At 41.1% G+C, this 21,830-nt stretch overlaps 1 protein-coding gene across 1 annotated transcript in view; it reads right to left on the bottom strand.

The window, feature by feature from the left end:
- Positions 1-21,830, bottom strand: part of hydin (HYDIN axonemal central pair apparatus protein) — a 109,125-nt gene that overhangs the window by 53,039 nt on the left and 34,256 nt on the right. Inside the window, exons 19-28 of the mRNA XM_028584433.1 lie at positions 18,639-18,877; positions 18,090-18,507; positions 17,200-17,343; positions 16,200-16,343; positions 14,288-14,380; positions 13,302-13,522; positions 3,243-3,411; positions 1,634-1,843; positions 628-807; positions 356-530 (exon numbers count right to left, since the gene is read on the bottom strand). Coding sequence (XP_028440234.1) covers positions 356-530; positions 628-807; positions 1,634-1,843; positions 3,243-3,411; positions 13,302-13,522; positions 14,288-14,380; positions 16,200-16,343; positions 17,200-17,343; positions 18,090-18,507; positions 18,639-18,877 — 1,993 coding nt within the window. The remainder of the gene's footprint in view (positions 1-355; positions 531-627; positions 808-1,633; positions 1,844-3,242; positions 3,412-13,301; positions 13,523-14,287; positions 14,381-16,199; positions 16,344-17,199; positions 17,344-18,089; positions 18,508-18,638; positions 18,878-21,830) is intronic.

Raw genomic sequence — 21,830 nt, 5'->3', positions numbered from 1 at the left:
CGGGAAAGGGAAGTTTGGGGTCCCCTGCTGGAGCTGCTCCCCCGCGACCCGATACCGGATAAGCGGACGAAGATGGATGGATGGATGTAGGGGCTAAGTTAAGTTCTAGAGGCCAAGCTCTTTGTTATGTTAAGCACTTTCTGTTTACTGAGTTTGACTGAGTTTCAAATTGACTGTTCCAATGCAAAGAGAACAATTCCTTCCAGTGGCATTACTGACACCATAATTGCATTTGGGCAAATAGAATCAATATACAGTAAAAAAATAGATTGTAGTCTACTGCAGATACAGTTTTTTTTTTTCTTCACTTAAATGATAAACAAGAATAGGTAAGGTAAGAATATGATCATCATACACAGGTTTTGTGGCAAGTTCAGCCGGATCCTTGGGAACACTCCCTCTCCAGTCAGCAGGATGTCCTGCAGTGGCAGGAAAGCCACCTGCAGCTGAAGCCGCTTCTCAAACACCTCGGGGATGCCTGGGAGGTAGCGCACACGCAGAAGTTGCTCTGCACCAGCGTCAATGTGACCCTGACACACACAAAACAAACACACACAAAAAATGGTTTAAAAAAAAACCCTTATACATAATAAATGACCCTCCCACAGCTGAAATAATCCCGCTTACTACGGTGGGGATGACCATGGGCCGGCCCGGTTTGAGCTCCTGTCCTTTCACATTTGGCTCCTCATCTGCCTCCTTCTCTGCCTCCTCATCCTCCCTTTGAGGGTATATGATGCTAAATTTGAAGCCCACCTTACCAGTATTCCTCAGGATCACATCAGCTTCCGCTTCATGATCAAACAGCTGAAAGAAAAAGAGGGGAGAGGCAACACTGCTTTTTAAACTGTCAGCACCTGTATTTACGTTGAAAAGTTTCTGTGATACGAGCACAAGGGAATTTTTATTTGAGTCTTAAAAGTGAGAAAGAGTAAGAGACAGAGAGAGATAGAGACAAACACGAAAGGTTATTCAAAAGTGTTGCTCCAAATCTGAAAGCATCTATCTGAGTGTCTGCATGCACAAAGGGAGTTGTTTCAGGACTTCGTTACTAATATGAACAAATATAACCGATCACAAGAAAACAACACAGGGAGTAAGAGACAGAGAGAGAAAACAGCAAGAGAAAAAATAGTGCTGAATAGACAGGAAGGTCAGAGAAATGTTCTGCTGAATCACTCATTTCAACTAAATAAAAATCAATATGGCCTTGACTTGAATATCAATGATAACTGGTCCGGATGTCTTGCATACTTAAAGAGGGAGTGGAAGCGCAAAAGGCCAAAATGTGAAGACACTATGCAGTGACATTCAAAATTAACATGATTCCTCTCACCAGTCTCTTTAGAGGTTAAAACACATTTGATGCCACTCTCAACAGCAGATATTATGTCTTTATATAATGTGTAGTAAGCAAAAGCAAATACTTATGAAACAAACTACAGAAGTGCAGCAAGCACATCTTCATCCACAATCACAAACAAATCTATCACAATCCCCCCTGGCCTGTCAGTGTCCTTTTGAAAATGGTAGAATGAATCACTACCCAACATTTTGTTTAAAAAAAAAAAAAGATGACAAAGGAAAAAACAAGAACAATAAAAGCAGGGTAACAGGACAGCTGCATACATACCTGCAGACCAAAGTCGATATAGGTCGAGTCAAGGCTGTAGCTGGTTACCGAAGTTTCTCCTCTGAGTTTGATTTCATACGTAGGCCCCTCCACTACATGGCACTGTGCTACGACCTCTCTGCTGACATTTTCTTGGCCATAGAAATACAAAAAGACCTGCTGCTGTTCCCCGGGTTGCAGTTCACCATATATCGGTGAGATATCAAACACCTACAGACACAAAAAGAAAACAAGTGGAACTTACAAGATTCATTTCCTTTTAATAAAATTTCACACAGAAGCTCTTAAACATATTTATAAAAGTGATCCATCGGATTTTCTTTTCACTTTATGTCTCATTCACCTGTAGGCAAACACCTAATATTATCATACCAAATGTTTAAAACAAACATGATACTGTTGTTGAGCTCAGGCTCGAACACGGGAAGGGTAGAGTAAGTGCAGCGGGGCAAGGAGGCATTTCATTGGTTCTTTCCAAGAGGACCGCGAGACAGTCATTGGTGGGCATTTTTACAGGATTATAGCAGCTACAGATAACGGATCATTTTCGGTCTTTTTTCAGAGCCCACTGTCGGGGTGTTCACACAAAATATAAAAAGTGTACCGTATATTGGAAATAGTTACCAACCCTGCCTTTAAATGAGTTAGTCTTATCATACAATGCTTTTGAGTTATTGGAAATGTTTGGATCACAGCAGCTATGCCAGTGAGTCTGTGACACAGCTCTATGTATAGCCAAAATGTGACGTTTGCGGACATAGTAGCTTACAATCTATACATGGAAAAAAAACATTTTCAGCAGATAGCTACAGTAACAGTAAGCTACACAACCCGATTGAGCTAGCAAAGCAGTGTGTGTTTATATGTGTGGTTTGGGAAATCCCACAATCTCTACAAAGCTAATGTTAGCTCAAGTTGGCTGGCTGACTCAGCAGGGACTACAAATCCTCTGTGTTGTTTATTTTTAATTTTTTGTAGTTGTTTTAACACTTTGTTTTTTGTACAAAATAAACATATAGCAAATATATGTTCTAGTATTTCAGAACATTTCTCATTTAGAGTTTGCACTAGCGGTGTGTACTATTAATTTGTAGTGCAGACACAACAAGCCAATGAATCAATGACTTAAAAAATACTACTAATAAAAGCTAAAAGCTTTTTAAAAATACTAAAAGCTTTTGTTTTTCTGGATTGTTGGTGTGAGAATATTGTTAATCAATTTTGAAAATAAAAATAGTTGCGGCCCCAACTGACAAACATACGTACAGATGTGATCAAAGTATTATCTCATCACTTTAGTATTGCAAACACTATAAATATTATAAATCAGGGAACTATCATGACAACTCCTCTGAGTTGTAAAACACTCTTATCAGTCTATTATATCAATGCATTCAAAAGTAGAAAACTGTTATGCACGCTGATAACAAAGGGGAGAATCTCCACACTGAGGTTTATAACGCAAAAATGTGTGTATGTGCCTGGGTGTGGCTCGTGGCAGCATAGAGACGGAGAAGGACTTGCCCATTACTGCAGGCTCTCTCCATGCCTTGATTAACTGGAAATCTCAGGAAAACCCTGATTTGTTTACAAGGGAGCATTTGCCTACCACTTTTACACCCAGACGGCACTGTGTGCTGCTCTGCTCATCTGCACCAGGTCTGGGGCTCAGAGGAACTGAAAAGGCAGGAGAAAGCGTTCTGGAGGAACTCCGTCCTCCATCAGTCTCATTTTCTGGATTTGTCTGCTCCTTCTCTGCCTCCAGCATCTCTGGGTCTCTATGGGGGCAAAATCATCAATGACAAGAGGCATGAATGAGAAGAAAATGAGAAGAGAAAAAAATATGAAACCATCTTTCAGCTCCATGATAATAAATAATTGAAAGCCTCAAGAATTCTACGAGAGAGCAGAGTAACACATGCACACAGAAACTAACAGCAAATTATGCAAGCATATTGTATATCCAATATATCATTAACATATCTTGTAATACCCAAGTGGGGAAGAAAATCTTTAACTCTACTCTCTCCTTCCCTGTGGGATCAGACTGGGTGCATCCATCAAGTTAATTAAACAGAGTGTTCTATAATTAAGAGGAATTTTAATAGGCAGCAGGAAACAGGTCAGGATAGATTGCAGTGAAGTGCTGAATAAACATGGAAGAGAATGAAAGAGATTTAGCGAGTGAAGCCATCTCAAAGCTGGGCTGGACAAGCTCTATATTAAATCACCAAACACTGCCGACATTATTGCCATAGTTTGTGTTTGTGTTTGTGTGTGTGTGTGTGTGTGTGTGTGTGTGTGTTAGCACTCAAGTCTGCACATACATTTGTACTGATGTGTCAGCTCATAATGTGTGGATGGTAGTGATGTAACCAGCAGGGGGCACTATTGTATGGTCAGTCTCTGATGAATGCTGTTTTAAGGGAGACCTGGCCTGATGTCTGGCCTTGGGTAGATCACAAATTAGTACGTCCAGCAATGTAAGATGTAGAGGCGAGCAAATACTTTAGGTCAATGTCTTCAAAAATAGGGTGCATTTTTGGTGGATAAGAGTTTGTAAGAGCCCACAAAAACCATTTGCCCATTTGGAAAAAAAATAAGCTTTTTTAGAAAGAGTTTTAAATCCCACTGGTGCGGACAGAGGAACAGATGGTGAGACAGCAGATGATGACTCTGCAAGAGCACTGCTCAAAACAGAAATAGCCCACTCTGATATTCACATATCTGTCTCTCTCTCTCTCTCTCTCTCTCTCTCTCTCTCTCTCTCTCTTCCTTCTGTTCTTTCCTTCATGGATGGTGTGTGTTCAGTCTTGCTAAAAATCAACACATTGAAAGACTACCAAACCACAAACATCTCACTTCCAGCAGACTGTTGGGAAAAAAGTGATGGGAGCAAGTGTGTGTGTGTGTGTGTGTGTGTGAGAGAGAGAAGGAGAGAGAGAGAGAGAGAGAGAGAGCGAGAGAGACTCGCTGTTTTATGGCTGTGTAATTTTGTTACCTTCCTTATTTCCAGTGGTGGTATGTTAATACGTGGATCTCCTCAACTACTATATTTAAGTTTTAGGAACTTGTACTTTAATTGAGTTTTTCCATTTGATACTACTTTATAACTTTATATTTCTAACTCCAGATCAGACGGTTGCATGTTTAAATAATGTCACAGTTATTTTATTAGTTAAATGTAAAATAAAATTAAAGATAGTTAATACTTTGTCAATGGTTGCTTATTATTTTGTAAACCATTGATAAACAGTATTTGGACGGCTATTATGAAGTTGCAACTAATGCTTATAATAATTAGCTAATGATTAGTAATTTTAAAAGGCATCACGAAACAATTTGGTAATCATTTACAAATACTTAATATAATATATTAAATCTTATGATTGGTTTGCAACAATAAACCGTTAAAATAAACCAAATTATAGCATTACTAATGATATGTTAACATTATAAATTACCATTTCATTGTTTGTTAAAAGTAAAATAACTATTAACTTAAGTTTAATTAACTATGAATTTACCATTTATTAGAGATGTTTATTATATATCTGTGTTTATCAACACTTTTGCTATTGTTTGCACTATCTCTTTTGATGCACCAACACTGCATTTTGTCCAGGTACCTACTGTGTGCAATGACAATAATGTGGAATTTTATCTAATCTAATATGGTAAGCCTCTGTGAACTAAGAAAAACAGGTATAAGCACAATAACGTGTCGCTCTCTCTGATATGACATGTAAATTACGCTTCAGGCTTATCTGATTGATCAGAGAAACAATTATACCCACTAATGTTTGCATTCTTGTACCATAATGCATTCATACAAAAATGTATTTTCTCAGGCAAACAGTCTTATAGGATTCATTTTGCAAGTAGTCCGGAACAACGGAAATACTACATATTTCCAGGATAACGGCCTGACATCCGACGGAACGAAAATTGGGATCATGCAACAAGGCAGGCCTGCTTGGTCCTTTCGGGAAGTGATTGTAAAGATTTACCAAGAATATGTTTCTCTAAGTGGGACGTTTTGGAATTGATTGAAAAGGATTTGTATGGACAAAGTACACACAGCGATACACTGGTAAGAGCAAATTACATTTAACCATGTATCAGGCTAATTTCAATAGCTCACATTACTGTATACTGTGAACAGTTAACTTTGTTTAATATTGCTATTTTTCGAGGTGCAAATGTTCCACCGAAACAAGTTCCTTCCTCCTTAGACCATTTTGCAGAGCCACCGTTGCAGCGTCCAGAGCTTAGCGCCGCCCAAGACAATTGAGAATGGTTTAAAGAAATGCAAACAACCCAGAAAGTTTTTTTTGTCCTATGTGTGGTGTACCCAGACCTTATTCCACAGCACTGTGGAGATAGGTCTGGCACTGCAAGACTATTTTGCAAGGGGCAACACAAATGCAAAACAGAAACTCAAGGGAGATTTTTGCTGTTTCAAAAAGTAACATTCCAGGTTTAAAAGATGGAACCCATGACCATGTAGCCTGGTTAACACCAGACCCTTCTCAGAGCAAATCTCAAATTTTCCGGAAGTTTGTCAGGGTTTACCCAGGCTAATGACCATGGAAAGTTGCTGAAAAATCTTTATCTCACAATTGCAAACGCCTTTGTACACCTTGGCTTAAACTCAACTTCCTAAAGCACCTGGCATTATTAGTTCGATTAGAGTGATCAGTCTGTCATTCAGTTGTCCATTGAACCAGCCCATCATGCATAGCTAGTACAGTGCAATAAAGAGGTGGAATACGCTTCTCAGTTTTCTTCTTACTGACATAAAGTCCTAAAGACTAAGAAGTTACGTATTAAAAGTATTTAAATGCATGATACTGCCTCTATTTATCAGTGGGTAAAATAGATAAGAGTTAACTCTATTGAAATTCCCCTCTCCAAGGGCTGCGGTGTAATTACTGATAGGGATGGAATTAGCCAACATGGTTAGATAGTGCTGGTTTTGTGAGGGAGAAAGAGAGACCTTAAAGAGAAAATGTGAACGCAGAGTGAGGTCTCCATTTAATTAGCAAGACAGCCAATGAGACAGATTGTTAAGAGGGGTCACAATCTAAGAGGGAAAAGGTGAAGACAAAGAAGAGAAGGATTTGGTAGCGAGCAGAAGCACAAGCAGAAGAGGCAGGGGAGCAGGAGGAGAGATAGGAGGAAAAAAAAGAAAAAGAAAGATAAATAGGCAATGTAAAACCCTAAGATGAGGACAAGGAGGGGAGCAAAAAGGAGGAATACCAATAGATGAAAATGGGGCGGCTGATAGAGGGTGATAAATCTTGTAGAGCTGTAGCAGTTAGTTGGTTCTAGGCCATGAACAGACAGACTACTATAGTATTCACAGTCTATTTCAAGGGGGGAGCCAAAGCAAATGCTTGAGAGAGGCACAATGTAACATTAAGTACACAATCAGTATATGTACAGTATAATGGATTTGGCTTTCAATTCAGAGGGTTAAATGTATAGCCACTGTACTAACTCATCCCAATAGACAGTTTAAATATATGGCTGAGATCCATTCTGTTCCTGTCCCTGAATCTATTCTATTCAGGATACTACAGTTCTAAACATATTTTTGTTCTAAAGCAAAAAAAAAGGAGTAACATTCCAGCAGGTCAAGGGTGCCTTAGCTTCCTTTAGTCCTACAACCAATGAAAGTAACAATAAAAAGGCTGTATGTTCCATAGACAAAGAAAATTCATTTGCGCACCATGGGTCATAATAAAGCAGTTCCAAGTTGTATTATTAATGGCTTAGAGATCTCAGAGTTTGCTGGAAAACACTTCTATGAGCTTCCTGATGTTTTCACTCAAAAGGGAGATGCCTGTGTCAACAGACAACATTATCAGTGAAGAGGAGTTGGCTAAGTGGTCATATTTAAAGGACATTGGGATTCCTCGTATAAAGGCTAATGTGGACTTGTTAATCGGTACCAATACCTCCAAGTTGATGGAGCCTTGGGAGGTTATTAACAGTCAGGGCAATGGACCATATGCTATCAGAACCTTAATGGGGTCGGTGGTTAACGGTCCATTAAAGGGAAACGGTGACAAGCAAAGCTTGAGTGGTTACCCCGAGGTTACTGTTAATAGAACTATTGTCAACAGAATTGAAGAGCTACTGATGAACCAATAACCAGTAAGAACCAATAACCTCCAAAGACCAAGAGGAGATGTCAAGGGAAGAAAGGAAATTCATTGAAATTATGGATAGCTCTGTTCAACTTTATAAAGGACACTACAAAATAAAACTGCCTTTCAAAGAAAAAGACGTCACCATGTCAAACAATCTCTGCATTGCCAAGCAACGTGTTCATGGCTTGAGGAGAAGGCTTCAGAAGGATGCAAGTTATCATGATGAGTACACAAAGTTTCTTACTGATGTCATTAACAAAGGCTATGCGGAACAGGTGCCTCAGCATCAGTTAGAGCCATGCAAGGGAAAGGTATGGTATATACCTCATCATGGAGTATATCATCCGAAGAAGAGAACCTTGCGTGTTGTGTTTGACTGTGGAGCAGACTTCAAAGGTGTCTCTCTCAATAGTCAACTGTTATAAGGCCCAAACCTGAACAGCTCCTTAATAGGAGTCCTTTTACAGTTCAGACAAGATCCTGTAGCCATCATGGCAGACATACAAGCCATGTTCCACTAAGTCAAGGTAGCAGAAGGGCATGTGGACTTTTTAAGATTTTTATGGTGGCCTGAGGTAACCTGGACCGTGATCTAGTAGAGTATCGTATGACTGTTCATTTATTCGGGGCTGTATCGTCACCCAGTTGTGCCTGCTTTGCTCTTACGAAGACTGCTGAGGATAATCAAACAAGCTTTCCAGAAGAAGTCATTGACACAATCAAAAGAAATTTCTACATGGATGACCTTCTGAAAAGCCTTTCCTCTGAAGAGGAGGCTGTCCTCATGGTTAAGAATCTAAGAGCCATTTGCAGCAGAGGAGGTTTCAATCTCACAAAATGGATCAGCAACAGCCGGGACCTACTTCAAAGTATTCCAGAAGAACACAAATTACAGAACTTATTTGAGCTGGATCTGGACAGAGATAAACTGCCAGTAGAGAGGGCTTTAGGCCTGCAATGGTGTATAGAAACAGACACTTTCAAATTTAAACTGAAGATCAAGGAGCAACCTCACACCAAACGTGGCATGTTGTCTGTAATCAGTTCCATCTATGATCCACTGGGGTTCTTCGCACCACTTATTCTCCCTGCTAAACTGCTGCTGCAGGAGTTATGTAGGCAGAAGTATGATTGGGATGACCTCATACCTCCAACTTTTGAGCAGAAGTGTATCAAGTGGTTGACAGATCTACAGAAAGTGGCTGATTTCAAAGTCAACAGGTGTATCAAGCCTAAAGGATTTGGAAAGATCGTAAGTGCACAACTGCATCACTTTTCAGATGCTAGTGAAAATGGATATGGCTTACCTACCTCAGAATGCAGAACTTCGAGGAAATGGACCATGTTGCGTTCTTGTTTGGCAAATCCAGAGTGACTCCTCTAAAACCCGTCACCATACCTTGTCTGGAACTCACTGCTGCTGTTGTCACCATTAAAGTTGACAAGATGCTTCAATCAGAGCTGCAGATTCCACTGAAGAAATCGCGCTTTTGGACCGACAGAACATCCGTTCTAAAGTATATCAAAAATGAGGACAAAAGATTCCTAACCTTTGTCGCTAACAGAGTCTCCATGATAAGAGACAACTCAGACGTGTTACACTGGAGTTATGTTCCCACATCACTAAACCCTGCAGATGACGCTTCAAGAGGATTGAAAGCTGACAAGTTGGTCAACCAAAGATGGGTTGAAAGCCCAACTTTTCTATGGGATCCAGAAAATGAATGGCCAAGGTTGCTTGTGGATTTCAGCATCCCAAGTGATGATCCAGAGGTTAAGCAAAGTGTGCTGGTTAATGCAACAATTAACACCTTGAATGAAATCACTCGACTAATAACTTATTTCTCTGATTGGCAGAGATTAAAAGATGCAGTTGCATGGATCCTCAGACTGAAAAAAACCCTGCTGAAGCTGAGTAAGCAAAGAAAGCAGTTGCAGCTTGCACATACTAGTGTTAATGGAGCACCAATGGTGGATGTGCAGATGTGTTACAGAGTGATCTTCACTTGTAGGGCCATTCACCTGGAAACTGCTTACTCTCTTGATACAATTTCATGTATCAATGCATTGCGAAGGTTCATCTGTTGGACAGGACAAGTTTGTCACATGAGATCACAGTTCCTGTATTAATGCAAACAGGTGTTGTTAATTGAAGAAGAGGAGCAAACAGTTTTTAACTGTGCTCAGATTATGTTGTTTACGGGACTTTATATGACTTATTATTTATTGTAAATGAACGCTATAAGGACACAGAAAATAAACGACGCAAATTGCAAACTATCGGAAAGGACTGGATATCGTTTTGTCTGAGTACACGTTAGAAACAATAATCGAAATTAGCAACCAGTAGCGGCTAGTATAGGACATAGTCACTACACAAAGTATCACTACTTACTTTACTTCCTTAGTCTCCCTTGCTATGTGCTGACAGAACAGCCGGTCAAGAGCCTGGGGAATCACACAGCTGCCATCTACAAAACCAGCAGTAACCTTGAAGCATGGCTTGCCAAAGTGGACAAGTCTGGGTTGCCCGGTCGCTTCAAATCTTGAGTTTACCAGCACACCATTCTACCCAGGGGTTTTGTGGCCTTTGCTACTGTACGACGTACAGACGTAGAGATACACAAACAACATGGCAGCGACAGGGATTAACAATAGTTCTTTTCTTAACTAGTTGTTTCATTACTTACTTAACCGTAAAATCCGCCGAAATGACCAGCAGCTCGCGGTGCTCTGTCCCCGGCTGACAGTCACCTATTCTCGGAAGACTGAACCATGTTAGGTTTAAAAAAAGTTAAAGCCAGGCTATGTTTGGACAACAATGTTTAATGGGGCCTGCAGCTAAATTTAATCAAGTTACACTAATCAGCATTTGACTGCCTCACCCAAAACCTAGCTTCTAAAGAATTAATCATGTCTGACATTTAGCATATGAAGAAGACTCATTGTCCCCACAGGAAAGGTAACTATTGTTTCTGGTTTTGGGGAGCCACTCCCTGCAGGGCCAGACGTGATTAGAAAAAAGGAAATGCAAACTCTGTAAACTTGAACCGAATTGGCACTACCATGTGAAACGACCTTTTTCTGTGACCTGGGGTAAACCTAAAATCAGAGGTGTGTCCTTAATCAGAGACCCACAATTCCACAGGAATATAATTCAGAAACTGAGGTGATTCCTTGTGACCCGCAAGGGAAGCAGATGGAGTCCGCTGTTTCCAGTGTAATTGTTTGTCATGTCGCATGACTGTTCTTCTGTAACTCCGCAAGGAGAAGCATGAGATCAGTCCGCTGTCAGCTGCAGTGTTTTATGTTTTATGTTTGATTGTGTTTTGTCTTGTCGTTTTCATGCAGTTTCATTAAACTTTTTGCTTAACTTTCAATTCCCCCAGCCTCTCCTTCCTCCTCCAGAAATCAGAACGAACACGTCTTTTAGAGAATTCTTAACAACCACCAACTAAAGCCTGACCTGACGGAGCACCATGCGGAGCACCAGAGCTGGTGTTGAGGAACTCTGTTGCGGCTCAACACATCTACTAAATGCCGCTGATACGACCAAGCTGTGACGGAGGTCTGTAGCGGCTTAAACAACTAGCAATCGCCGCTCCGTAGCATGGAGCTCCTCTTCGACGTTTGTTTTTACCGCTAGTTAATACGAAGGAGCTTGCTACAGGTGTGCTACATTCAAGAGACCATGGGATGTTAATGTACGTTACTCAGCAACAGGTGAAAATAGGGGCAAGGTTGCGTGACTAAAGTCAAAATGATTTGAAGTGAATTACCAGTGTGAAAACAGCTTCATCTTGCGTATTGTTTTGATGTTATATTTCCCTATTCATTGAAAATGAATAATCATAATGGTATACATGCCCCGTGTGGGTGTGTGTGTGTGTATGAGTCAAAACAAAATAAAGTTAAAACTTGTTTTGAACAATTTCTTTGTCATCTGCAGATTGATTTTTAAGTAGGGAAAAAAAATCTATTTAAATCTTAAATCGGATGTTTTGTGAAAAAATCTGGGATTTTTTTCTTAGGCCATATTGCCCAGCCCTACTCTGGAGATGAAGATCAGTAGCTATCTGTGAAAGTGGCTTGGATTGCCAAGGAGCCAAAGCAGTGCTGCTCTATATGGGTCCACTAACACGCTTCAGCTGCCCTTTAATGGCCTCTCAGAACAATTTGAGAAAGCCTTCTCAAATTGACAACCAACTCTCCAATTCTATGGACCCCAAAGTAGCTGCAGCTGGCACTGAAATTCGCACTGGCAGAAAGTGGAGCACTGCCAGTGAGTTGCAGATGGCAGAGGTCCATTGTTGGAACGGTGGCAACAGGGCGATCAGGTCTGGGATACTTCCAGAGCTGCCAGATCAGTAAAGCAAAAAGAAAGGAGCGACAATATCTCCTCTAGGAAGTGGTGCGCACAGGCGTAGAGGAGGTAGGCTATGTGTCAGCACCCTACCAAGTCCGGCGAACCTGCTCATATAGGGCAAGAGTGAAACACCTGCCTGCCCTGTGCACTGGGAGAGGATCACTACAACATCTCCTTGGCAGCCGATTCAAAGCCCTGGCCGATGGACGCGCCTTGACCAGGTGCTTAAGGCAGTTACAGAAGCAGTCATCACAGTCAGAGTCCAGTAAACACCACCCCAGGAAGAAAACCATCCCCTTTCTCAAAGTTGGAGAGCTCATTCCCTTTTACAGACAACACTGTGCCAACTGTCTGCAGTCCCAGACTGGCAGTTGCGAGTGGATCTTGAGAAACAACTAAGGTTCCCTAATCACATCACACATGACACTCCGCCCAGACTTCTCAGACTCAACCAAGCAGGTGATCTTGTGGGAGTTAACAGTATCCTGGGAAGAACATATGGAGGAGGTTCATGAAAGGAAGCTTCCCAAATACCAAGAGCTGGTGAAGCAGTGTAGGAGCCGAGGCTGACGGGCCCTCTGTGAGCCAAGGTAGGATGCCGGGGGTTCAATGCTGGGCGCTCAATTTGCAAAGCTCTGACTGGGCTGGGAGGAACTGGAACTGCGAAGAGGGGGGCCATCCGCAACATAACTGAAGCCGCAGGTGGCTTTGGATAAAGAGGGAAAGCCCGTAGATTGGTGCTACTGGGATGCAAGCCGGGACCTGTTCAACCCCGGCTGGGTCACCTGGGGGAGGGGATAGGAATTTGAAAGACCCAAAACCCCTGATGACCCTCGGATCATTACTGTTGATGCATCCCAGCGCATCCTAGCAATGTTTCTTGTAACTTGTCCATATGGTGACCATATAGTATCTTTTCAGGTGTAAATGCAGAGCAGACTTTTACCCATGGTCCACTATGTACTGTGCACCCAGGGGGGGAGTGTATTAGTATGCTATACTAATAATGTATGTAGTTGTACAGAATGCCACTGAACACTACTTACTACCATTTACAGTGTATCAGGTGTGCAGTGTCTATAAACATAAATACAAATGTTATAAACTGATATGACTTTGTGGATATTTCTCAGTGTAAATATACCTGATGGTACAGTGTTTCTGGTCATCCAGGAAAACCCAGTGGTAGGACACGGGAAGAGGGGAGCAGTTGGTGATGAAGATTTCTCTACGAGTCCTTGAGCAGTTGAGCACACAGCCAAAGTCCACTGAGGTGGAGGAGAAGTGGAGGTTGGGGAAGTGGACCTCAGCGTGCAGCTCCACAATCTCTTGCTGTGGGTGTCCTGGGTAGTGTACCTTAAGTAACTAAAGAAAAAAAAATGTCAAGGTAGGAAATGTATTTCTCCAAAATAATTGATATTACAGGTAAAACATTTCAATGGTGGAAGTAAGTAAACAGATTGTTTTCATGTAATGCCAGTGGTACCCAATCTTTTTGGCTTGTGCAGTGGTGGAAGAAGTATTCAGATCATTTACTTCTGTTAAAGTAGCAATACCAAACTGTGAAAATATTCCAGTACAAATATAAAAATCCTGCATTTAAAACCTTACTGTATTTAAAAGTACATATTGTGCCGTAAAATGGTCTCCGTCAGTGTTTTCCCAATTAAATATGTTATTTTTGGACTAATATTATTAAGTACTAAAGTATTACAGAAATAGTAAAGTACAAGTACCTTAAATTTGTACATAAAATACATTTGTTCAATTTTATTTTAGCCTAATATTACAAATCACATATTTACAACCTGTACAGCATATGACACGGTGTGTTGTTTGACCCTTGAAAAAAAACTTTAGCAGGGAAGAAATGGTAGAAACCTCAGGGAAAGCCACTGAGGAGGTTATGATCTCTATCTTATTTTAAATTAGACAGAAGATATTAACATAATTTGTATAGCATATCTTTTTTTTATCCCTTTAATTATCTTGCGAACCCAATGCGGGTCCTAAAACTCATGTTAGGAACCACTGCCATATTGGCTAAGCCATGGTGTACTAAAAAGGTCACAATATAACCCCAGATGAGAAAGCAAAGCATAATTTAAGACAACAAAATGCATCAGATACCTCATCCATGACTCGTGACACCCGATCCTGACAGTAAACTGGATTAAAGCATACCCACAACTTTGCTTGCCTCCCCTCACCTACAACCATGGACTGGAAAAGAGATACAGTAGTTAAAATACATAAAATACAGGTATTGAAGGAATCATGCTGACTTTGCAAAAATTTGGATTACAGATTTTTAGGTAAACTAATCAAGGCGTTCTACAACCTTTTTTATTTTTTTGTAAATCTGGCCTTGCATGCTTGATGGGAAATCATTACAATACGCTTTTAATCCGATGTATAAAATTCACAACCCTTTGAAAAACCTTTACACAGTTTAATGGAACGTTTATTGTAATCCTGCCATGGGCAACCTTATCAGAATATCCTGCTACTCTTTAGCTTCATTCAGAAACTTGCCAGGGGCTTGAAAACCATTTTAATGGTGGATTCCAATCACAACCACATTTAAATCAACTCTCAAAATTCAGAAGAAGAGAATGTTAGAGCTGTAATAAAATTGAAACATGGACATCATCATCTTTTCTCAACAGAGATGGTATTCCCTGTTTCTTGACCAAGGACTACGGATGTAAATGAGCTTATAGCTAACTCTGGTACAGCTAAGAGGCTGTGCTGCTTGGACTAAGACTCGAGGATTTATGAAATCGGGCTCAAGCATTTATGAAATAGGAAGTCAGATGAAGTTTCTGACTACTTTTATTTGTAATAGGCAGTGATGGAATACTCTAGTCCTGGAATCGGACTCAAGTCCGACTTAAGTCACTATTCTCTGGACTCGTGACTCGACTCAGACTTTAACTCAGGTAATAGTGTTTTGACTCTGACTCTCTTCTTTGGTGACTCAGACTTGAACAGTGGGGTATCAAGACTTGACTCGGACTTGACAGTTGGTGACTCGACTACAACACTGACTACAGACAAGATGGACAGTAACACTGAACCCACTAGTACCTTAAACATCATCTGTTCAGAAGGTGCCCATGACTATCTTGTTGCTGCCTTAAATTTAGTTTCTGACCCTTTTAAACACTAACAGTACAGATCATAAGTCATAAAGATTGATGTCGACTGTGCGTGCTCGAAATAATGGTCACTTTCTTGATAGCACTTATCCCACTACACTTAACACAGTGCTAAGGATAACGCTGGATTGCAGAGATATTCACTCAATGCAAATAAAGTCTCAGCTATGCAATAAACAACATTCATTCTGAAAAATGATTTAAGAGCTGAAATACTAAATTAGCAATTGTTGCTGGCTGGAGCACAGCTTTCCTCTAGGGTCTGTGTGTTCTCGTTGAGCCTGCCTTTGAGCAAGGCACTGGCCAATAATCTGAGGTTTTTCCCATGAATGCGACAGAATCTATATTAAAATCGGTACTTGCCTGACTTTAGTATATGGTCACATTTTGTATACACTGATTCTTACACTTACTTTCCCATCTGCCTAATTTTCTGCATGAAAGCAGTGTTTTTATTTTTAAAGTCATAATCTGTGATCTAAATATTACCAAACCCCCACTACCACAGATCAAACTCTACATAGGAAACTGATATCCCTCTCAAATTGATTGGCATGTCTTTTAATATATAAAACTAGCCAACAACTTTAATCGAGGGTAACTTGGGTGAGTTGTTGTTTTAAAAGTAAAAAAACAACAGATTAAGTACAAAACAGCAAATTCTTATAATATCCTCAGAAACTTTTACAAACACTGTGTTGGTAGAGGAGAAGAAGAAGAAGAAGAAGAAGAAGAAGAAGAAGAAGAAGAAGAAGAAGAAGAAGAAGAAGACCAAAATCAGCAGGTTTATTCTGCCTGGAACTTGAAATGAAAAGCAAATAGACAAATAACAATGAAGCGTTAAACGGGACTAAAAGCGACTAAAAGGGAGAGATGTGTACCATAGTGGTAGCTGGACTATGGGCTCCCGAGGCCTCACATAGAGAGAACGGCTCCACGAGAGAGAGCTCCATGGATAGAGGCAGAGATGACAAATTCTCCAAGATGAGCTTCTCATATAGGGGCTTTAGACTCTCTCCTGGGACCTGTAAGACATACATAAGTTACTCAACATAATAATATAAAGACATGTTTGATCTGATCAAACTTTACAGAGGTGCTCAAATTCTCAGACATTCCTTCAAAGCTATAGTGCGTAGTTTCTGTCTCCCCCATGAGGAATTCTAAGTAATGTCAACAAAACTGTCGGCACCGCCATATGATACAAGCCTCACGCGACCGCGCACCACCCCCACCCCTCCTCCACGCAGTTGCTAGTAGCCATGGAGGACCCGGAGGATTAAAAAAACATCATGGAGTTATCTTCACTCGACCCCATTTCTAAACATCGCCATTCTGAGAAATTTTGTGGAGCAGATAGTCTTAATTAGCTTTGTTTTTCATTAATATAAAAAAGTTACGCACCAAAGCTTTAAATTATTTACATTCCTGCCATGTCATCCCCAAAAGGCATCTGACTTATGACATGTCTACAAAACAAATAGATAGCATTGTTTGGACAAGTTTCTGCAAGATATAATACAAAATTAAATACTAATATAATATAGTGTAACGGCCAGCAGGATGCCGTTGTGCTGACTGTTCTGCACTGCAGTGCAAAGGATCATGGGACTATGTTCTTAACTGTTTCTGTCCTAGTTTAAGTGTGTTAATGATATTATGTTAGTGTTTTCAGTGTGCATTTATGTTATCTGGATTTAGTGTTCATGTTTATTTACATTTGTTGGGTTACCATGACTGAGACCCGGGGGTAGATTGATGGCCTTTGTGCATGGAGTATGTGTGGAACGACAATAACCTACCTTGGAAATCAGTAGCTGTGGCTCTTGAGTGAATCTTTTTTGAGTGAAGTTTTAAATAAAAAATATACTTTTGCCTAACCTTCTCTGTGTAGAATTTCAGCTGCTTGGAGGAAATGCTGAGCATAGGAGGCACAAAGCGACAGGTAACATCTACAGACATGATGAGCTCATTACAACCCTGGCGACCCACAATGCCACGGCACACCAGGCGCTCTCGTACAACCTGGGGAAGACAAGAACGTATGAACTGTACATGTACTACAACATGCATCTAATATAATGGACACACACATTGACTCAGTGATGTAGTACTTTTTGAAGATCTCGGTCTTGTCTCGGAATCAACCACATTTTTACTCGGTCTTGTCTCAGTCGCAGATAATAAAGGACTCAGGATTTTATTTCAAGACCGGTCATTATCACAACTGCAGAGATATCACTAAATTGCCTGTGCATGGTCTGATTTATGTGTTTATTACTGTGATTAGATGTAAAACGTCCTGCTTCAAATGCAACCCATAACTTGACTCATATCTAGTTTGAAATTCGTTACTGTTAACCCCCTCTCCCCGCCCCCCTTAACATGCACTCCCAAGAAAGTGAATGTGGTAGACAAGAGAAGAAGCTCTGGCTGTCTGGGGGATGTCAGCCAAATTGTGAATGAAGAAGAATCTTAATTTGTTTTCTGTGGGTGTTTTATATTGGGAATGTGGATCTTTCAGGAGTGCCTATGGTTAGCATTTTCCACATTTTATCGTGTAATGCTGTGTGGGACTCGCACTGGTCTGGTCTTGACTTGGTCTCAACCCCTCAAAGTCTTGGTCTTGTCTCGTTCTCGATGCACTCCGGTCTTAATGATGACTTGGTCTCTGTTTAGTTGGTCTTGACTACAACACTGCATTGACAGTGCTTAATAAAATTCAGAGCTTGAGTTTATTCACTTTGGGGCCTGCAAACAAACTGTCTCACCTTGGGGCAGTCTGAAGATCCCGTCAGCACCATGTCAACGGAGCAGCCTGGCAAAAGCTCCACACGAGAAGGTGTGAGGCTGAACACCGGCTTCTCTCTGCTGGAGGAGAGCAAAGATCCACATCCCGGAATATCCTTCTTCTTGGGAGCGGAGATGGATGGCAAGACGGTTCGGTCAGATACGTTTTCCCCCTTTCGAGTTTTTGATGAGTCTGAAGATCTTGTCAGCCCCATGTCACCACGGCCCGGAATATCCTTCTTCCTTTGAGCTGAGATGGAGGGCAGGTTGGTTCGGCCGGACAAGTTTCCCCCCTTTCGAGTCTTTGTGGAGAGCAGGAAGTCATCAGTCCGCCAGTGAAAGAGCTGCATTCGCTTCCCACGGTTGGTCAGCTTGAAGTGGTACTGGCATGACCCAGGGCTAATAGAACATACCGAGGACAGCGAGGAATTAAGGCCTGTTGTCTATTAACTACTACATTTTCAGTTCTAAATCATCATATCAATATTATAGTCAAATTTGACAAATGAGTGTGACAACTTTTATTCTACCTGAAGTATGTGCCTAGGTCAAGGTTGGGAGCAAAAGGCTTGTCACTGACGATTGTGGTGCCAGTGCCTGTGGCAGACAGAGGGATAGTGTGTTTTTGACTGTCCTGGATGGATATTTCCAGCATGGGTTGGAAATAAAGCGTGTCCTCCAGGTGTGCCACTACTCTCAGCTCGAGCTGGCTCTCAGGTGGCACTTCCCCCTCATTGGGCTCAACTCGCCCAAAGGACTTTCCATAGCGCTGAGGAAACAGAAACACAAGGAAAAGAGTTCCTTTACCGTCTGAATCCGATGAGCTGTACGTGTTTGCTAGGACAAGATGTCCGCCTTTGCATCCGTAGAGTTGCATAGTAATAGTTAGAGCAGCTAGTTACATGAAGGAAATGTGTTGATTGAAAATATCTCCCTTCATGCAATTGAGGCCTATACTACAGATGGACTACCTGTAAAGATAGATGTGTATATCATATAGCCGCATAATCAATATTTCTGAGGTGCATGAGATAAGTAAGAACAAATATCTCCCTACTATGATTATAATAATGGGTAGAGTATGATATACTGATGTACAGTTGTATAGAGTAAGTTAAGATGAGTGTATCCTATGATAACGTTTTAAAGTACACAACAAACACATGGATAGTTTGAAACTCTTATTTGTCTCAAATCTACACTCTCTTTGAAGTGAGCATAAAAAAGACACTGCAGGCAAGACAAACTTAATATTTATTCTATTTCCCAGCTCTGTGGATGGTTTGATTGCATTGATTTGAATAAAGTCCAATGCAATGAGAAAACAGATGCGCTGTAAATCTAATGTTCATTTCCAGTCCTTCAACAAAGCCCTTCACTGTGTTCACTGTACTGTACTGTACAGTATAATATATATATATATATATATATATATATATATATATATATATATATATATATATATATATATAAAGCAGTCATCTGGATCACAATCAATGTTCTGTGCAGCAACTCTGTTGATGAATGGCTGGAACATAAACTTTTAATTGGGATTTTGAGAATGGGTTTCCTAAAGATGCAGTGAAGCTTAGGAATAATTTATGTTCTTTGTCAAATACTGCAATTTGTGTTGCATCACTGAAGCAGAGACTGTACTAACAATAATATTGTACAAATTATATTTGAAGATTTAGTTTGATGTCTCTGTTGAAAGCTACTTCCTTGCAGAAAAGTCCTGCAGAAAAAGAGACATTTGAAGAAAGATGCCTCACACAAGCAGGCAACACTTGACCAGAGAGTGACTTCAGGAGTCACAGATCACTTTCTCAGCATTTGTATGATCGGGTAAAGGAGCCACTGAAAGCTGACTTGGTGTGGGTCGATACAAGGGTGATCAGAGTAAAGGGGGTGGGTAGCGTCAGAAGAGGAGAAAGAGCAGGGGGTTGACTCTCCAGAGGAAGGAGCAAGACGACTGGAATTTCAATAATCACATCAAACCTGCTGCATCCCACAACTTGATTAGCATTGATTGCTTTTGAATGCAGCACAAGTCAGAAGGGCTTAGAATCCAAATCGGTGCTGTATGCTGTAGAGCTATCAAGAGCACATGAACCCGCATAAATCTAGCACCAAACTTAAATCTGACTTGGCTTCTGTTTCTGCTTGCCAAAAAAATAATAAATAAATGAGATTAAAACAACTAAAATAGCGTCTGAATTTTAGACCAATCCCTTTTTTACATAGAGTGCAGAAAATGGTCATACAGGGTAATTATTGTCCACATCATGTTTATATGTAGTCTGGCTCCGCCTTCCTACGTATTTCCGCTCAATTTTCATTTTCCTTCACTACTCCGTCTGGGTTTGTGGTATAGTCTTGGGTTTTCTCCGGCCAAATATTTGGCGGTCCAATCAGCGAACAGAGGGAGTGGCTGAGAACGATGACATTGAGGATTTGCGCTAGAAAGATGCGAGCGAAGCCATTCGGTCCATTGTGGCAGCAACACTGCTGAATATCCACAAGTTAAAGCCAGAGCAAGAACAATATTTGCTGAGTTGTGTTGGTGGCCATGATGTTGTGGCCCTCCTCCCCACGGGGTTCAGGAAAAGTTAGATTTTCCAGCTCGCTCCGTTAGTGATGGAGTTGGCTAAGGCTAACGCTAGCGATGCTAATGCTAAATATAAGCCCGATAGTTGTCGGTCTCCCCTCTTGTTGCACATGCGCATGACATATGTCACAACTAAACGTTAGCGATTGGTTATGCCAGATCCAGAGTGGCTCTGGGCAGATCCAATAGTTTTAAACTTCAACAGATTACCCGCCTTCAAGGAAGTTAACAGTTGTCAATGGAGAGTGGCCAGACTCTCTGTACAAATGAAATGGACCAGAGTCTGGTAGGACCAGGCTAGTATACAGTATATGTACTGTCATGCAGTTTCTATTTCTACTGCTATTTTTGTATCTCTGTTCATATCAGACCTACCAACATGTACGCATTTTTCGTACTCAGCACGCATTTTGACCCTTAAGTAGGCTTGTACGATTTGCTGCTCTCTAGGTACGCATTTTGTTGCATCTTGCATTTCTCCGGTTTCAGTTTCTATGCAGTCTACATCTATGACGTTGATTCTGCCGCTGAGTGAAAAGCTTTCAGCCAATCAAAGCGCTGCATTTTAACCCTCCGCCCACCTGCCCCTCCTAGCCAAATGCTTCGCGCGTTTAATTCAATTCAGTGCCTCAGCCAGCCAGGCTGTCCGGATAACTGTAGGCTTGGATGCCATGGCTGAACCGCCTCAAAAAAAAGGTTTGGAACGATTTCTTAATGGGAGAGACAGCCTTTCCTCCACATGTCCAGGCTACCTCTCATAGACAGTATATAGAACCTCCTCACGTGTTCTGCACCGTGTGCAAGATAGACATCGACATCAGTCACCAAGGGGCAACAGGTAACGAACACAGTCCCATAAACAAATACTCCCCACCCCCCGAAACATAATGATATTAAAAATAAATGGATGATAAGAAAAAAACATTCATAGTGTCCATCAGTGATGGGAGTAAGTTTTTTACGCTGCGTGGAAGCGAGCTGTCCTGTCACTGTTCCGTGGTCAGAGCCAGAACCAGAGACGGTAACAACATCTGTGCCCTGTCATTGACGACAGCAATGTGACCGAGCAACTTACAGATAACATGTCGGGAATTAATGTTAAGTCTTGCTACAC

Source organism: Perca flavescens, chromosome 8 (genome assembly GCF_004354835.1).
Source record: "Perca flavescens isolate YP-PL-M2 chromosome 8, PFLA_1.0, whole genome shotgun sequence".
NCBI classification, from domain to species: domain Eukaryota; kingdom Metazoa; phylum Chordata; class Actinopteri; order Perciformes; family Percidae; genus Perca; species Perca flavescens.
Note: the sequence above shows the minus strand (reverse complement) of the source record. Positions and strands in the feature narration are given on the sequence as shown.